This window comes from Lepidochelys kempii, chromosome 6, assembly GCF_965140285.1.
Source record: "Lepidochelys kempii isolate rLepKem1 chromosome 6, rLepKem1.hap1, whole genome shotgun sequence".
NCBI classification, from domain to species: domain Eukaryota; kingdom Metazoa; phylum Chordata; order Testudines; family Cheloniidae; genus Lepidochelys; species Lepidochelys kempii.
The window spans coordinates 73,155,078-73,174,236 of NC_136385.1; the positions used below are offsets into that span (position 1 = coordinate 73,155,078).

The 19,159-nt window shown below is 47.5% G+C and overlaps 1 protein-coding gene across 3 annotated transcripts in view; it reads right to left on the reverse strand.

Moving 5' to 3' along the window:
- Nucleotides 1–7,766: 7,766 nt before the first annotated feature.
- Nucleotides 7,767–19,159, reverse strand: part of SPINT1 (serine peptidase inhibitor, Kunitz type 1) — a 30,224-nt gene continuing 18,831 nt past the window's right edge. The window contains exons 5-11 of one of the 3 annotated variants that reach the window (XM_073348745.2): nt 18,389–18,559; nt 17,670–17,696; nt 15,027–15,152; nt 14,042–14,092; nt 12,038–12,208; nt 10,674–10,730; nt 7,767–10,283 (exon numbers count right to left, since the gene is read on the reverse strand). In XM_073348745.2, coding sequence (XP_073204846.1) covers nt 10,087–10,283; nt 10,674–10,730; nt 12,038–12,208; nt 14,042–14,092; nt 15,027–15,152; nt 17,670–17,696; nt 18,389–18,559 — 800 coding nt within the window. In that variant the 3' untranslated portion in view covers nt 7,767–10,086. The remainder of the gene's footprint in view (nt 10,284–10,673; nt 10,731–12,037; nt 12,209–14,041; nt 14,093–15,026; nt 15,153–17,669; nt 17,697–18,388; nt 18,560–19,159) is intronic. The other 2 variants (XM_073348749.2, XM_073348748.2) reach the window with 2 other exon arrangements.

A 19,159-nucleotide genomic window follows, 5' to 3' on the forward strand; every position in this document is an offset into this window, starting at 1 on the left:
CAAAGACGCAGACACCTTGATCATAGAGATCATAGAGATCATAGAGATTTGTGAAAATATCCCTATCATATGTGGCTTCACCAGCAATGGGGGGATGAGGAGGGGAGGGAAAGAAAGAGCACCAGTGTCCAATATTTGCTGGCATTTTAAATATCATTTTGTCTAGACTTGCTGTGAGCAACTTAGGCAAAACCGTAGTAAAACTGCCAGTGGCTACTCAACACCGACACTCCCAGTCTGACTAGCATCAGTGCTCCAGCAACAAGGGGAGGCTTTTCATGAAAACCACATCGTGGGTACAGACAGAAATGGGCAAAGGCATTTCTGAGTGCCAATCAGTGACAGAGACTCACAGGGACTCCAGTCACACCTAGGCTGGCTTATGAACAAGGAAACCCAGAGTCATATTGCACCAAGTCATACCCATAGTCAACCAACTCCTTCCTTGTAAAAAGATACTCCAATACCTTATATGGGCCACATTACAATAGTGATACTGTACTGCAGAATACTGTAACTTCTTTTTAATAAGGCTCTAATACCCACAGGGAAAACCCACCCTATATTATATCTATGTAATGACACTCAGATCTATTCCTGATGAACAGGGGTCAGTATAAGGCTTGTCTTCATAGGGAAATTGACCAGAATAGCCCCGTCTTGGCACTTTTTCTGGAATAAGGGTGTCCACACAAGAAGCTATTCCAGAATAGCTCTAGCAGTTTAAATTCACACCATACCTTATTCTGGAATAACTTCTGCATGTAGACAAGCCCTAAAACAAAGGTCCAAGAAATAAGGGGTTTAGGGTGAAAACTGTAGCATCAAACCACTCCTTGAGAATAATTAAACCCAGGTCTTAAGTCACTGACACCCAATTATTAAGCCGTGCCCCATATAGTAACTTCACAGATACACCTCATTTAAACACCACAATACTGAGTTACAGAGAGGTGAAAGAGAGAAGAGCAAAGTAATGGGAGGGGGTCTGCCAGATGAGCACCACACCCTGAAGAGGACTTGTCCAAATAACTGAGTCCTCTAACTTTTGCCCAGACTCATGAGTGTGCATTCTACATGTTACCACAGCTGAGACTCAAACAGGATCCTGATGATTCATAGCTGGACATATTGGCAAGTGAAAGCACACCAGTGTCCTCTAGTGGTTGGAATCAGAAATACATAAATGTGGCATAGGCCCTATACTGCTTACCAGTAACAAAGATTCTTCTTTAGTTACAGTGATGGATGCCTGTGCTTTTGAAATACATTATCGGGGAGTTCCAAGTGTACATGGAATTGATACAATAAGGAGTGAATTTAAGAGGTGAGCCAAAAAGAAGCCTCTCCTTGGCTAAGCCAGCAATAGCTGGGCCAAACTGGAAGTTGTTTTGCTTTCCTTAGAAAAGAGTGCAGAGAAAACTAATAGAGAGCTACCTTCATTACAGTTCCCAAGAAGTTAGCTCCCCATCCCACACTGAGTATATCTACACTGCAGTGCAAGCCCAGGGTTCAAACTCAGGCTGAAGCCTAACCCCTCTTCCATTTACACACAAATCTTGAAAACCCAAGGCTTAAACACAGAGTCCCAGGACCTCATGGGGACGGAAGGTCTGAGCTTGAGTCAAGCTGGAAACCAGGGTTCATTGTTTTGCCATGTAGACGCAGCCCCGCTGAACGCATGCTCTGGGAGTCTGTCAAAAGTATTCCACAGTCCCACCGGCTGACTTTCATTGTCCTCTGGACAGTCACATTTGATAGACATTCATATTTTCCCACACTGAACCATGGAAAGGGCTAGAGTAGCCACCTTTTGGGAGGGTGCTAGGAAGCCTAGGATATGGGTTGTTGGACTCAGGCCCATATAATGCAGTGCAGGTGCTAGTGCCCAGGTTTAAACAATTCCTAACCTAAGATTACAAATGAGCGTAGATGCTTAAGCACTAGGTTAATGACCCCAAGGTCTGCTGACTCAAGTTCTACTAACACTGGACTTACATTGCAGTGTAGACATACCCACAAACCATTTTTCAAAGCAAAATGGCCCTTTCCATCTTCTCCCACAGCATTGAGAGAAGGGGGGCTTTCTTTTGCTTTTATTTCAAGGTGACCTGAAAACAAGTGATAAACCTGGATTTGTGCCCTTTTTTGCTTCTCTACATTGGCTAAAGAAGGCCTGAAAATGCACACCTTACAATTCAGGTCTTCTCTGTTCTGTCACGAACTGACAGGATTATGACATCACACACACTCCGCTGCTTTAGTTGACACCTATTTAACTGCAACACTGTGACAGATTTAACACCTATCTCCCTTCAGCCAAGGGCTAAACTTTCTCAGCTCAGATCTGAGTCATCCAAGGAGTCCTTCATCAGGAACAGGCAAAATGAGCTTTTGCATTCTTAAAATTACTAAAGGTAAAAACACGAGCAGAGTTTAAACACACACAACTTTCAGGCCTTCTACAAAGAGCCAAAATGGGCAAAAATCTATTCCCCCTGTACTGGTCAGCTTACAGTCTCACTAAACTGGCATCCAACTTGAAATGACTTTTCATTTAAACAATGAGATGGCTGAAAACCTAGTGTTACCATTACCTTAAAGTACCACATCAGATTAGTTCTTTTCCCACAGAGATAATAGTCCATCTATTGCAGTGTTGTTATGGCCATGTTGTTCCCAAGATACTAGAGAGACAAGTTGGGCGAGGCAGTATCTTTTATCTTTCAAAAGCTTGTCTCTGTCACCAACAGACCTTGGTCCAATAAAAGACATTACCTCACCTGCCTGGTCTCTCTCATATCCCACCTTGTCAAGGTGGAGCCATCCCATTGTCATGAGATGGCTTGCTGGTTTATTTATTTACATAACATAGTCATTGTGCCATAGGAAAGGAGTACTTGTGGCACCTTAGAGACTAACCAATTTATTTGAGCATAAGCTTTCGTGAGCTTCGTGTAGCTCACGAAAGCTTATGCTCAAATAAATTGGTTAGTCTCTAAGGTGCCACAAGTACTCCTTTTCTTTTTGCGAATACAGACTAACACGGCTGTTACTCTGAAACCTGTCATTGTGCCATAGGGAACCCAGACAGACCTGATATCATGTAAGCGTGAGCTAATGCTTCCTGGCTTAGGCACTGGGCCTTGCGCAGAGAACATGTGTTCCTCCTCAAGCAAATTGTGACTTAACACACCCTCCCCAAGTGGGAGTGGGACTTCACTGTCGCTCCCAGCAGGGTGGCCCCTGCAGGGCAGAGTTAGACTGCTTTGGTGGAGCAGTGTAAGCAAGGAGTTTCAATTCCTCTCATTCCATGAAGGCACGATGCTGCTAGGAAAGGGTTGAAGTCCATTAATGGAGCAGGGTGGAGAAGTCCAGGGTTGACCGAACAAACAATTTTTCCTCACCCCAGTAGGGTGGTGAGATCATATTTATAAAACCCTGTTACATAAAATACACAATGGTTTCTTTAAGACCAACTGGTGCCCTGACCCTGCCTAGGGCAATGGTGACAATCTCAACCCACAATACATACAGGCCTTCATTTGCCAGCAAGGACAGGAGGCCAAGGACGTGCTCTACCACCCCCTCCAGAACCATAGTAAGCATCATAGGCTGCAACTCAGCAGAGAGGATTCCTTAAGACACCGTTCTGTTTCCACAGCAGTATTAACACAGCTCAGGCTTAATAGGAGCAAATCTGTCTAAAAAGTAACACGAGAGAGACAAGGTGGGTGAGGTAGTGTCTTTTATTGGACTAACTTCTGTTGGTGAGAGAATCAGGGCCTGCAGGGGAACCAGTCTCCAGGCAACCTAGTAAGTGCAGCTGGCCTGCAATATGGGAAGAGTCAGCAGACTGGCTCTCAAGCCCAGCAGCAGCAGGCAGTTCAAGTGGCTGCTTCTCAAAACATTTGCCCAATGTCCATGGCTGCGATAACTCCTGCCCCTGCTTGTTCCCAACCCCTGCCCCACCTCACTCCTGGTAACTCAGTTCCGACTCTTGGTTCTGACACTGGCCTCTGACACCAGCTCTGCCCAGTAGGGATGACCGCCCACATTCCAGTCACTGACAGATGCTTCCTATGTTGATGGAAGGGATTTTCCATGGATGTAGATAATCCACCTCCCCAAGCGGCAGTAATGAGGTGGACACCGGGGTTAGGTTGGCTTAACTAGGGTGCATTGGTGCCAGGTTTGTATAATTTTTGGTGGTGCCCAGAACGGGTCCAAGCAGAGATAGGCACCATTTCTGAATGGCGGCTCTGAAAAGATAAGCCCAAACATTGGTGGAGCCAGGTCCGCCTTCCTGAATATATGTGGAGCACAGGCCTATATAACTCGCCGCCTATGGGGGTGCTCAGGGATGTGAATTTTCCACACATCTGAGCAACGTAGCTAGATCAGGGGTTCTCAAACTGTGGGTCAGGACCCCAAAGTGGGTTGTGACCCCACCAAGGCTGGTGTTGGCCCTGGGCCTCAGCAAGTCTGAAGCCCAAGCCCAAGCCCCACCACTCAGGGCTAAGGTTATATGCCCCCTGCCCAGGGCAGAAGCCTAGGGTGGTGGGGCTCGGGCAGGCTCTGTCTTCAGTGCCCCCTCCTGGGGTCATGTAGTAGTTTTTGTTGTCAGAAGGGGGTCACGCTGCAATGAAGTTTGAGAACCGCTGAGCTACATTAATCTATGCTTAAAATTTAGACCAAGGCTCAGCAACTCCTGCCAAGTATTAGAAGCCAGGAAGCCTGTGTTTACAGACAGTAACTGCATGAGAGCCACTGGTGACACCACATGGCCAAACTGGGAACTGCAATTTTCTGAAGTGTTTTATACCCTACAGGCGCCACTCCGAGAAACCGGTGCCTGGACCAGGGCCTGCCCCTTTCTGAATCCTCATGGGGGGGGGAGGGGGGGCGGGTTGGTTTTCCCATGCTGAGCACCCACAGCTCCAGCTGAAATAATGGGAACTGCAAGTGCTGAGCTCTGCTCGCTCACGTAGCTTGCGTGCTCAGTGTGCCGCAATTATTTTGTGGCCCTCCCACAATATGCCCCCGCTCTCACCTCCTAGCTGCTGGGAGGAAAGGGAAAGGATGTCCAGGAGAAAGCACTTTTATGAGTGTGTGAGGGGTCTGCCTTAACCTGCAGCCTCCGTGAAGGCCACCTCAGGGGCCCCCAGACAGGCAGATTTGTTTTAATTGAAAAAAGCCTGTTAAATCTAGGCAACCTTTGCTTTAGGAAGAGCCCCCAGGAGAAGCTGCTTTGCTTGCCTATAATACAGGTTCTCAGAGTGGATTAGCTGCTTGCTAGTCTGACTAGCAACTCTGATGTACTGCAAGAGCTCAAATGGTTTGCGAGCAAACCAGCTTCTCCTGAGAGGTCTTCATAAAGCAAAGGCTGCCTAGATTTACCACAAAAGGACATTAGGCGCTCAAGAGCAGGACATGGCAAAGCCAGAGGCAGCGTTAGCATTGGGGGATAGGCCTACAAATCACTTTTGGCTGCTGCCACCTACCCCTTTCCCACAAAACCAACTGCTTACCACCCGAGTGCACAATTTCCCACATCCATGCCCAGGTCCGGCCTGAGCCTTTGGAGAAGGGTTAGCGAGACTATTTGGAGGGCTCCTCCCGGAGTGACCCATTTTATAAAGGCAGTGTAGATGTAGCTGTGTCAGTCCCAGGGTACGAGAGACACAAGGTGGGTGAGGTAATATATTTTATTGGACCAACTTCTGTTGATGAGAGAGACACGTTTCCAGCCACACAGAGCTCTTCTTTCTGCTGAAGAGCTCTGTGGAGCTTGAAAGTTTCGTCTCTCTCACCAACAGTTATGTGACCCCCGAGCATGCTCAAATAAATTGGTTAGTCTCTAAGGTGCCACAAGTACTCCTTTTCTTTTTGCAAATACAGACTAACACGGCTGCTACTCTGAAACCAAACATTAACTAGGAACCACGATGTGGTCGGTGCATTTTGTTATCCCCACTTTACACACTGGGGGAGGGAATAATCCCAGCACTGAGACTGACTGCCCCTGTTGCCTAGGTCAGCATTCACTCATGACAAATTTCTGCCCCCACCATCCAAAGCCAGCAACTAAGGCTCTGTGGGATTGCCAGTAATCACAAGTTTCAGAGTAACAGCCGTGTTAGTCTGTATTCGCAAAAAGAAAAGGAGTACTTGTGGCACCTTAGAGACTAACCAATTTATTTGAGCATGAGCTTTCGTGATCACAAGGACTCCCCAGCATAGGTGGATGCTTTTGGTTTGCCATGCTTTTTTTTAAATACTACTGCATCTCTTATTAAAGCATGAATCTCAAGGGAGGGAGAGAAATGAAAAGGATCAGTTTCTCCTAGAGGAAAAGAATTGAAGGAGGGTAACAGTGCACTTGGCTGGGCTGGCTTCCAGCTTCCTCCTGGCATGGCTCTGCTTCCCAAATGACAAAGGAAGGAAGAAAACAGGAGCACAGCTGTCCTGGGAGGCAGAACCCAGCCATTGACCTGTGAGGAGCAAGCCCTACTGAGAAAGCCAGCACTTTAACCGGTGACTATCACTGTTCCCCAAGCTGCGGGTGTGAGTGAGCTAGGTACAGGCGCAATGTATTGGCAAAGTATAGGCCCCACCAAAAAGAGGAGTTGTTTAGGGTGGTCTGGGGGGGGGGGGGGGGGAAACAGAGATGAACAGTAGGAAAAATAGGTTGAAACTGAACAAAGAAGAACTGGAGAGACAAGGTGGGTGAGGTAATAAAGGGACTGAGAGACTTTTTCCATTGGACCATATTAACTGGAACCATAAACTCACTGAACATTAAATCTCATCAAATGAGGGTAAATCCATCCTCATCATCCACACTCATTATATTCCACACCTGAACATAGTCATTATATGAGCAACATACCCTCATAGCTCAATGTCTGTACTTTGACCCGTTAACCTTTTACCCCCAGTTGGGGATACTGAAGATTATGTACTCCTTACGGCATCCGATCCTAAACCAAATGTTGCACCCCTTGATAATCTGTACGTTATTCCCTGATAACAAGACACTTCTATGCTTTAACTCTGTACTGTTTTCTTTTTATTTTATCATCTTAATAAAATTCTTAAATCTGTTGGCAAGAGAGAGAAGTTTTGGCTTACACAGAGCTCTTAGAAGTGGAGCAGACTAGCAGGAAACATTTGGTAATTAATGCAGCCTACTGAACTGCGCCATGCAAAACACATTTCCTGGCTGTAGAGTTACTTAACCTTTAGAGCCTAAGGAGATCAGTGTGTGAGGAGGTGGGGGGAGGGTTATCCTGGTTTTCACACACATCCATCAGGGATATAAGCAAAATTTCCATGACAGTGGCTGACTGATCAGCAGCCCCAAGGTAGAGAAAGAACTACACATGGGAAAAGAAGAGCGTGTTTGTGTTTGGTTTCAAAGACCCAAAACCAGTCTGACTAGCTGAAAGCCCAGTTTCAGGCTACACCCTTCCCTTCCTCCCTGTGTGTTAATGGGAAGCGATCTCATTCCCAGAATGCCTCAGACTTAGTCATTATCTATGTAATCAAGCATTTCTGCTGCATTCATCACTATAGTATTTTGTGCTTAACAACTCCCCCCACCCCAACAGTGTGGGCTCATTCCCCTCCCTGAGGCAGATACCACAGAGCCACTTCAGCCCTATCCCCCAAGCCACTACAACCTGAGCGGGAATGCTGGTGCTGAGGGAAGACTCCTCACTGACAGGAGGACAACATTCCTCAGACACTTCTCTCAAGCCAGATAAAGACGAACAATATTTTATTAAAATCTGCATTTACAGAGGGAGCAAAATCATGAGTTAAGGATTCTTACACAGGCCTGGGGGGTTGTAGAAAAGCACAGGAGGCTGGGTGTGGAGGAGATGATGTAAGGCAGACCAGAAAAACATGAGAGCCTGGCAATGGGCAGGCGCTCAGGCAGGTGTCTACATGTCCTTTGCCATCCCTTCAGGGGGCAATTGTGGGTTATCAAGCCTGCAATCGGAGCACCAGCGGCTTGGGGGCAGTCATCATCCTCCCAAGAGAGGGACAGTTCTGCTGGACTCACACCCGAGGAGTCCGAGTGTCACTCCATTCAAGAAGAGATTATAATCACTTCATAACCTTCCCCAGGACATCCACTAGTGCCAGCTCACCACAGCCACAACCCTCTGGGGACGGGTCCCACACACTTGTGTCCAAACGTTTAAAAAAAAAAAATCTGTACATACATTTAACATTTTTAAAAGTCATAAAAGAAAATGATCCAGGTTATCACTTCATAGTGGATATTTCCAAAGCAGTGGACATGGGGAGTCCAGGCTCTAATCCCAGTATTAACCAGCATTGCTTCAGAAGCATTTCACAGACAACTCCTCACCCCAACTAGAGAGAGTTGGGTTCCATTCTAAAAGCAAGAGTAGCCTGGACTATTAGGTGCATGGCTGGGGTGAGAGGCCCCATCACTGTCACCGAGAGAAGCAGGAGTGCAGAGTAAAGGGCTTAGTCTCTGCCTGGAGTTGGGACTTTGTACTTAGCTACTCAACAAGAACATGAGTGAGTACAGGGACTAGTGTCTGGGTAAGTTCTCAGAGCCTCACGTAGCTGGTGCTAGACTTCAATGCTAGCAGCTGGGCTCATTTTGTTCCAGTCAAAATAGGGATGGGAGAAAAAGTGACTAAGAGAACCAGGGAGGTTCACTTTCCTCTGCACAGCCCCGAATCGGGGCTCTCTCAGGTATGTTGATCAGCAAAGGGGCACTCTGGCACTGCGTGAGATTCTCAGCCTCAAAATGTTAAATAAAGGAACATTTGCAAAAAAAGTTACAAGCTAACCACATTGAGCTGCTCCAGACATCTGTCCCCAACAGCAGAGCCAGGCCATCACCTGGGCAAATCCAGAGGCCTGTGAGCAGTTTCACCAGAGCTGGGGCTATTACACTCTGTGGTTTGGGACATGAGAAAATGGACCAACATGCTTGCTCACCCTCCCTCCCTCAGTTTCACCTCTATCCATCTTTGGTGCATGGGTGGGAAGCTGCTCATTTCTCCATACATGTCCTCTTCCTCCAAAAAGCCAACCAGGGTCCTTTTGCCAGGATACTACCTTGTTCCCACGCTGTGCTGATTGGCCCCTTCCCTGTGGCAGAACTTACCATGAGCAACCAACAGGTGGCGTTAGTTCAGCACAGCTGAAGCAAGGGTACTGGCTGAACCTGCAAGGGTGGAGAGGCCACTCTTTCCATCTCCCCCTAAGACTAGCTAGAAAACTAGGGACATATCCTTCCATTCACTTTGAGTAAGAATATGCACATTTGCAAAGAGTGTTTAGAGACCAGACTGTCATCCTGAAAAACAGACACGTGGAAGGGGAAGACAAAGAAGGGTACATGTAAAACTCTTACTGCGGTGTGTTTGGGGAGATATTAGTTACACATTTCTGTAATATCTGTTCAAAACTCAAACAGCAATCAAAATGTAGACAACCCTGTCTTTCCTGTCATAGAAGAGAGATCATCTGAAAGACTGGCACATAGTTCACAGCACTGACTGAGCCAGTCATGTGAAGCATGCAAGCCCAGACAAATTCTCACGGAGATCCCCAAGTTTGGCATTGGGACAGAACTACCTAGGGAAGGTGGTTTGGGGACCGGTGAATATGAGGAGGTGGTTGGATAGACCCAAAGTGGGCAGATTTACATGTCACAGGAAAAAAAAAAAATAGCTGGTTCTGGTGGGCCTGCAGAAAAATTAATGCCACATAAAAGTCAAACCACAGCCCCTTCAGTAGATACAGCAAATCCTTCTGCCAATCTCACTTAGAGTGGCAGGCACAGAACCACTCAGAGCTGTGACTGGATTGCTCAAAATGGGAAGGGGAAAAAGTCAAGAGGTGAACTAAAATCCTTCCCCATACTTTCAGCTTCAAGAGCAACCACAAGCACTTGGGACATGGCTAGTATCTACTGCCACGCTACAAACATCTTCTAATAGAAAAGGAGGTGAAGAGTCCTTCAGGCACAGGCTATTGTTTCTAACACAAACAGTACATGGAACTGTGCCTGATCAGAGGGAAGTGCTTGGATCAGATGGGTTTGGTTGTACTGTTGTAAACCAGGTGCTCAGTATCCTCTGTGGTGGAGAGGGTTGAGTTGGTAGCAGTGGTAGGCTGGCGTCGCCGGCTGTTCCTCTTTCTATTCTTCAGGAAGAAGTAGCCAATGATGACCACGACTACCATTATGCAGATACAAAGGAGAACTGTAATAGCCACCTCAAAAGCACCTGTAAGGGGGACACACACAGTTACAAGTTTCAAATACCCACCTGTATCAAGCCTATCCTCAGCTATCCAGGTCAGTGGGGGACATGCCAGACTGGCTATGAGAGGAGAGAGTCTTCCTGCTGTTCTTTGATGCCTACAGATTATAGGGCTCAATTCTCTTCTCGCTTATATTAGGAGTAACTACAGAGGTCAACCGAGTCACACAGGAGTGAGAGAGGAGAAGGAGTCCCACAGATCCATTTCCCTTGTCCCATGAAGACCACATTACTTCCTGAAGTTAGATGTGATGTTCCCTCCCCCCCCCCCCGATAATGAAGTGCAATACATTCCATGAGAGAGGGAAGGAGAGATCATGACAAACATGTCACTTGAGTAGAATTCTTACTTACTCAAGCCAGCTTGCTGGGTCCCATATGCTCCCCATCTCTGGCCAATCACATCTGCCTCTGCACAGGGAAAAAACAACAAACAAACAGTCTCATGAGAGAGCTGGGAACAATGGGATGAGGCACCAGCCTCCCAGGACACTTTCATGCTGGAGTCAAACTGCATACATGGAATTAACCACCAGAGTATTCCCTTCCAGCACACCCTCAACTCAGCCAGGGCATTATTGTCCATTTCTTTAATTCTGGCTTCTCTCTTTCTCTACAAATACAGGAATCTGGGGAGGAGAGAGTCTCCCTTCTGACAGCCCCAATGGGGGAAAATATGCTCTTGGGGCAGGCCAGTGAAGGATGGTATTGATCCACGCAACACTTCAGAGAAAGCATCAGAGCAGGAGTCTCTCCACTTCCTTACATACACAGCTTAATGGAATCCCTTCTTTGGGACCCCCTCCCCTCCCACTCAGACAAGACACAATCTGCACTAGCTGATGTAAAACTAGTTTCTAGATGCATGTTTTAGCACATCTGAGTCAACTGTCCTTTGGATGGGCTATCACCAGCAGGAGAGTGAATTTGTGTGGGGGGGTGGAGGGTGAGAAAACCTGGATTTGTGCTGGAAATGGCCCACCTGATGATCACTTTAGATAAGCTATTACCAGCAGGACAGTGGGGTGGGAGGAGGTATTGTTTCATATTCTCTGTGTATATATAAAGCCTGCTGCAGTTTCCACGATATGCATCTGAGGAAGTGAGCTGTAGCTCACGAAAGCTTATGCTCTAATAAATTGGTTAGTCTCTAAGGTGCCACAAGTACTCCTTTTCTTTTTGCGAATACAGACTAACACGGCTGTTACTCTGAAACCTGTCCTTACAGAGAGGACCTACAGGTTTGGGGGCATGTGTCTCCCCACCACCAAATATCCAGTTTTGCCTCCTCCATCGTTGTATCAATGTGATGACCCTGAAGAGGGCAAAACAGATACCCACGGCCCCTAAACTGGGCCATTTCACTCCAGTGTCAAGAACTATTGGAATTCTCTCTGGCTGGACCGCCAAGAGCCAATGCCTTGCACATCAATACCCAAAATGCTCCTCTAGTTCACAGCAGTAACGGAGCTCAAGACACTCCCAAGAAAAGTAGGGTGGCCTGGGGGAGGTTGTACTGCAGAGTGTTATTTTCTGGGTGCTCTGCACGAGCAATCAGACAGAACGAGGAGCTTTGTGGAGAGAGGCCAGGGTTAGAAAGCAATGCTCCATCTCATGCTCTGCAGAGCTCCAGCCTATTTGGAGCCAGGGAATTTAGCTTGGAGGGTTTCACTGTGGTAGAGATGCTGTCCCCCTCACCCCACAGCCCTGTTGCTTACTTGTGATGCCTGCACATGATTTCAGACACTCTTCTTCCTCCTCAAAGTTATTTCGGTTGCCTTCACAGCCCCCGTAGGTGAAGCGGTCACATTTCTCGGTGAATGGGTTATAGTACCAGCGGGGGATGCTCTCTTTGCACAGCCCAGTGTCTGGTAAATCCACACAGTGACCTGGCAAAGCAAGAGAGGTGTTCAGGCTTGTGACGAAGGGGGACTGTTCTTAATGTTTCCTCTGAATACTGTAGGGGTGTCTCAGTTTCCCCTATGCATTTCTTAAGTCTCTAGGTGGTGAGATAAGGGGTGTAATTGTTGCAGAGCAAAGGGCCAGTGTACATAAATGGCCGACACTCCCATCTCCTGGCAACTGATGGCCTGGGCCTTTCCCCCCTGCAAGGTAATAGCTAAAGGGTTGGAGAACAAAGGAATCAGGTGACCTCCTGGCCGGGGAAAGGGACAAAGCCCAGAGGAGGAGGGTCTGGAGGGGGAGTCAGTTTGGGCTGGCTGGGGATGTGGAGTGAAGTGCAGACACAGACTTGGTTGTCTCGCTCACTGCCCCCCAAAATGGACCCGGCTGAGGGGTCCTGTTCTTTGTACAGCTCTGCTTTAGACCGTGTTCCTGTCATCTAATAAACCTCTGTTTTACTGGCTGGCTAAGAGTCATGTCTGACTGTGAAGTTGGGCTGCAGGACCCTCTGGCTTCCCCGGGACCCAACCTGGGCGGACTCGCTGTGGGAAGCGCACGGAGGGGCAGAGGATGCTGAATGCTCCGAGGTCAGACCTAGGAAGGTGGAAGTCGTGTGAGCTTTTTGCCTGGAAACAGTCTGCTCACACGGAGGAGACTTCACCAGACTGGCTTCATAGGGAGCAGTTGCAGAGCATTGCCTGGGGACTCCGTGACAGGGCTCAACCAGCACAGTTACAGTGTCCATGCTTCATAACTCCTCTAGTGCCCCGTGTGCCACTGTTCAGTCTCCAAGCCACTTTGTGCCACCTATTTCCTAGAGTTAGCAAAGACTATCAACATCTGATTGATATAACTGCCAACCAACTGCAGGCACACTGGCAACAATCACCCTCACAGCCCCAAGAGTGAATGGGGGGGGTGGGGATATAGCCAATTAGGGCATTTTAGCAGAAGCTGGAAGAGGATAATGCTGTTCCCATCAGAAGAGAGATCAGTGCCTCCCCAGTACGTTCCTCTTGTAAACAAGCCCTGACTGCAATAGCTACTCCACCGAATAACTCTAGCATGTTAAATTCACACCCTACCTTATTCGGAGATCACTTCCCTATGTAGGCAAGCCCTAAGCATGGAGGCTTAAAAGAAGGGAAAGTCTCCCCTTCCCACAGAGCAGGGAGAGCACTCCAGCAATCACTGCAATGAGTGAGAGCTAATGAGGCCAACAGCTGTCATTGGTAGATTAAAACAAACAGAGAGAGGGTGGCCTAGAGTCCAGAGGTAATCCTGAGGTTCTCATCCGTCTAACATTACACCAGTGCCTGACTGCCCAAGTGTTCAAAGTTCACTTAATAAACAGGACACTGCCAAGCAGAACTGCCACCTGTCCATAAGTCTCCCCAGAAGGCATTGGAGTGTGGTCTAGGCATCAGGTATGGCATTAGAACCACACACTCAAATCCTTGCAATGTTGACTGGAGCAATTCATCCTCCCAAGTTTAGACAGATTGATGCGGTGAGTGTCATGCAACTTACTGCATGGGGGTATGGGTGTGGGAGGAGCTCCCTGGAGGAGCACGGCGCTACTTACCGTGGTGAAGAGGTTTTACTCTGGTTATGCCTCCTCTATACTATTCAGGCAAACAAACAGTGCTGAAATTGATTCAGGAAATGCTTTTAGACCCAGTGTCAATGGGATCAGTCAGGCACTGACTGGCTTATGCTAGGCAAGAGTCCTTTTCTGGGATAGGCAATTTCCCACTATGCACTGGGAAAATACCTGGAAGAAGGCTAGAGTAGCCTTTCAGGATTTGTAACACACATACCCTGCTCGGTCGTAACATTGATTTTCCGTAGTTTATTGAACGCAAGTGCATCTGCAAAAAGAAACAGCTCATAGGATAGAAACGTACAGTCCCCGGCTCAGTATGAAACTCCTCCACCCATCCCAAGATATGTGAAGAGAGGTCTTTGTGGGACACTTCCTAAATACTTTTTTCTCCCTTCTGCTAGTATCATACATAAGGCAGGCAAAGAAGCTATAAATCCAGGTCCACAAATATTTTTAAAAAATCAAGGTGGAAAAGGAATTAGGTATGGAAGTGTGACTAATAATAATGGGATGAAATTAAGGAAGGGAAAGTTTAGGCTCCTTATCAGGAAATACTCCCTGACAGCAAGATGTATTTGACTGTGGAATAGCCTCCCAAGAGAAGTGGGGGGAAAAAAAAGTCATGTCACTCTAGACTTTTAAAACTAATACTGGTTTGTGATGCTCAAGAGAGGGGAATCATAGAATATACACATGCTGTAGGATGAGAAAACAGAAAGGATCCCAGGAATTATCTGTCATGACAAAGAAGCAAGAGGGAGGTTAAGGAGTTCAGTGTTTGCCATGTCAGGTGCAAGCTGTTAGCAGGACATCCTTGTAATGTTTAAGAGACTGGAAGATGTCGGGGTGGCAAAAAGTATTTGGAGGTGGTACATGAAAACATGAGACCAGCTAAGGTCACTCAGGGATAAGATACAGGGGGAGAAAAGGACAGAACCCTGTGGGTCACAGACAGAAGGGTAGACTCCAGAGGGGAGAGAGAGAGTGGAGGAAGAATCCAGGAAGTAAGGGAGAGTCAAGAACAGCGTGATCAGCAGTGTTGGGACTCCCAAATGCTAGTGACAGGGCAGTGCTGTGAAGATGCTTACGTGTGAGGGATACAACTGGGTTAGGAGACCAGAGTACTATGCTACAGTAAGATGTATCCATCTTCAGGCACTAAAGTTGGAAAGTTTTGGACCCAGACTCCAAGTACTTACACGTCTCACAATACGCCTCATCTGATCCATCTGCACAATCTGAAGTTTCATCACATTCCAGGAAACCATCAATGCAGCAGCCATCTCTGCATTTGAAGTGGAAGGACTCACAGTTCCCATTGCACACTGTAACAGAAAGAAGCTGGACTTCAGAAAAAGCAGACTGACTCCCTCAGGGAACTGATGGGCAGGATCCCCTGGGAGAATAACATGAGGTGGAAAAGGAGTCCAGGAGAGCTGGCTGTATTTTAAAGAATCCTTATTGAGGTTACAGGGACAAACCATCCCGATGTGTAGAAAGAATAGTAAATATGGCAGGCGACCAGCTTGGCTTAAAAGTGAAATCCTTGCTGATCTTAAACACAAAAAAGAAGCTTACAAGAAGTGGAAGATTGGACAAATGACCAGGGAAGACTTTAAAAATATTGCTCGGGCATGCAGGAGTGAAATCAGGAAGGCCAAATCACACCTGGAGTTGCAGCTAGCAAGAGATGTTAAGAGTAATAAGAAGGGTTTCTTCAGGTATGTTAGCAACAAGAAGAAAGTCAAGGAAAGTGTGGGCCCCTTAGTGAATGAGGGAGGCAACCTAGTGACAGAGGATGTGGAAAAAGCTAATGTACTCAGTGCTTTTTTTGCCTCTGTCTTCACGAACAAGGTCAGCTCCCAGATTGCTGCACTGGGCGGCACAGCATGGGGAGGGGGTGGCCAGCCCTCTGTGGAGAAAGAAGTGGTTCGGGACTATTTAGAAAAGCTGGACAAGCACAAGTCCATGGGGCCGGATGCGCTGCATTCGAGAGTGCTAAAGGAGTTGGCGGATGTGATTGCAGAGCCATTGGCTATTATCTTTGAAAACTCATGGCGATCGGGGGAGGTCCCGGATGACTGGAAAAAGGCTAATGTAGTGCCCATCTTTAAAAAAGGAAAGGAGGAGGATCCTGGGAACTACAGGCCAGTCAGCCTCACCTCAGTCCCTGGAAAAATCATGGAGCAGGTCCTCAAGGAATCAATTCTGAAGCACTTAGAGGAAAGTGATCAGGAGCAGTCAGCATGGATTCACCAAGGGCAAGTCATGCCTGACTAATCTAATTGCCTTCTATGACAAGATAACTGGCTCTGTGGATGAGAGAAAAGCAGTGGACGTGTTGTTCCTTGACTTTAGCAAAGCTATTGACACGGTCTCCCACAGTATTCTTGCCTGCAAGTTAAAGAAGTATGGGCTGGATGAATGGACTATAAAGGTGTATAGAAAGCTGGCTAGATTGTCGGGCTCAACGGGTAGTGACCAATGGCTCCATGTCTAGTTGGCAGCCGGTATCAAGTGGAGTGCGCCAAGGGTCGGTTTTGTTCAATATCTTCATAAATGATCTGGAGGGTGGTGTGGATTGCACCCTCAGCAAGTCTGCAGATGACACTAAACTGGGAGGAGGGGTAGATACGCTGGAGGGGAGGGATAGGATACAGAGGGACCTAAACAAATGAGAGGACTGGGCCAAAAGAAATCTGATGAGGTTCAACAAGGACAAGTGCAGAGAGTCCTGCACTTAGGATGGAAGAATCCCATGCACCACTACAGACTAGGGGCCGAATGGCTAGGCAGCAGTTCTGCAGAAAAGGACCTAGGGGTTACAGTGGACAAGAAGCTGGATAGGAGTCAACAGTGTGCCCTTGTTGCCAAGAAGGCTAATGGCATTTTGGGATATATGTAGGGGCATTGCCAGCAGATCAAGGGATGTGATCGTTCCCCTCTATTTGACATTGGTGAGGCCTCATCTGGAGTACTGTGTCCAGTTTTGGGCCCCACACTACAAGAAGGATGTGGAAAAATTGGAAAGAGTCCAGCAGAGGGCAACAAAAATGATTAGGGGACTGGAACACATGACTTATGAGGAGAGGCTGAGGGAACTGGGATTGTTTAGTCTGCGGAAGAGAAGAATGAGGAGGGATTTGATAGCTGCTTTCAACTACCTGAAAGGGGGTTCCAAAGAGGATCTAGACTGTACTCAGTAGTAGCTGATGACAGAACGAGGAGTAATGGTCTCAAGTTGCAGTGGGGGAGGTTTAGGTTGGATATTAGGAAAAACTTTTTCACTCGGAGGGTGGTGAAACACTGGAATGCGTTTCCTAGGGAGGTGGTGGAATCTCCTTCCTTAGATATTTTTAAGGTCAGGCTTGACAAAGCCCTGGCTGGGATGATTTAGTTGGGGATTGGTCCTGCTTTGAGCAGGGGGTTGTATTAGATGACCTCCTGAGGTCCCTTCCAACCTTGATATTCTATGAAAGATTATGGGTTTTTTGGGGTGGGGGGAACAGTGTTCACCAGAAAACCCCCACCTCCTGGCACCCAGATATGTCGTGAAGGGCTTGTGCCTCCCTTTGAGCTTCCTGGGGCATGGGAAGCCTGGACAGTACTCACTTCAGAGTCCATCAGTGCCACTCCGAACTTGGTCCAAGGAAGTCAGTGTGGAATGAAGCAAAGTGCCTCCTTTCCCCAGGGAGCGAACAAGCTTCCTCTTTCATGACTTGGAAGTGCAGAGTGCTAGCTATAAAGCTACAGAACTTAGATTTTAGCCTCGACACCCACCTCTCTCATTCACACTTACCGGAACACACTGCACATTAGACAGAGAGGTATGAGAAGCCTACCTGGCTTGGCCCGCGTTCCAAAAGAGCCTGCAGAAAAGACATAAAAAAAGCTACATTATTTTGGTGAATCAGAATCTGTTCTATACGGGTCTCTATGCCTCCCACAATAACCAAGGCTACCCTAGCACAACAGCTACCTGGGACAAACATTTTGATTGTTTACCAAAATCCAATATTGCATTTTCCAGGAGAGCTATATCCTGTGTGGGGAGGGGAGGTAGGAAAGGTACTGACTGCTCTGAAGTCCCTCCCACCTCACCCCTCCTAAGCCAGTCAAGCTATTCCAAATTGTCTCTCTTGTCTCCGTTCCTCTGACCTCACCTTGAGGCTCAATATGAAGCACAGTGGCCTGACAGAGGCCCCATGAATTCGTCACATCGCAGACTTTGCTGATTGGCTCTTAACAAAGGCTCAGCTGTGCTACGGCTAAAGGGTGTAAAGAGAAAGCTGAATTTCATGGGAAAGAGAGGAACTTCTGGCACCTCCATGGCAAGACACCTTGTTCTGTGGCTACATTTATAGGTAGCACGAAAAGGATTTTGAAAGCAAGTCTGTGGCCACAGAAGTGTAGTAAACACCAGGCCTTGAATGAACTTCTTTCACGCCATGGTGAGGAACGCTGAGTAGACAGAAACTTCAAACTAAATACCAAGTATATGCCAATCAATGGAACCATGAGACCGCACTGACCCAGGGGTTTCTGCTCTAGATGGACTCACCTTGAACATTCTTGCAGGCAAGTTTACACTCTTCCTCCCGTACGTAGTTATTCTTGTTGGCCTTGCAGCCCCCAAAGGTGAATCTCTCACATTGCTGAGACGCTGGATTGTAGAACCAGCGGGGAAAGGACCCACGGCACCGACCCACCTTACTAGGAGCCAAGCAGAACTCTGGAATGTAAGAAAGGTACTCCAATGCAAAACGTCTGCATGCAAGGCCAGAGCTCGTTTTACTTCAACTCCACAGCTGGAGTATGGATGCTTGGCCTTGCTGAAATATCAGGAGGTGAGCTGGATCAGCAGCAATGACTGCAGCGTACTGCTAGGGCAGGATCAAGCACTAGCTAATCTGACGCCAATTGTCCCATCTTTGTAGTCACAAAGGGAGGGCAGGAGCAGGCACTGGTGGCTTGTGGGAGGGCAGGGGGGAATAGGGGGAAGAGTTCTCCCAAAGGCTACACATATCTTGAGCTCAGTCTGAGGACGTTCCTTCTAAAAAATATTTTCTTGTCTGCATTCTAGGGAAGTCTATTTACCGTGGTACTGGGATGGAGAGAGGACACCTCTGCTTAAGGCATTGCTGCCAAATGGCCACCAAGAACTCACACTGCCTCATTGACGCAGAACTCTGAACATCTTGATTACCAGGCACAAATCCTTTGTAGGAAGTTTGATAATCAAATCCGTGGCCATTTAGGACTTCACAGTGATAGCTGTCGCTATGCTGCACACTAGGATTATTTGGCACTTCATAGTGTAAGCAAGGAATTA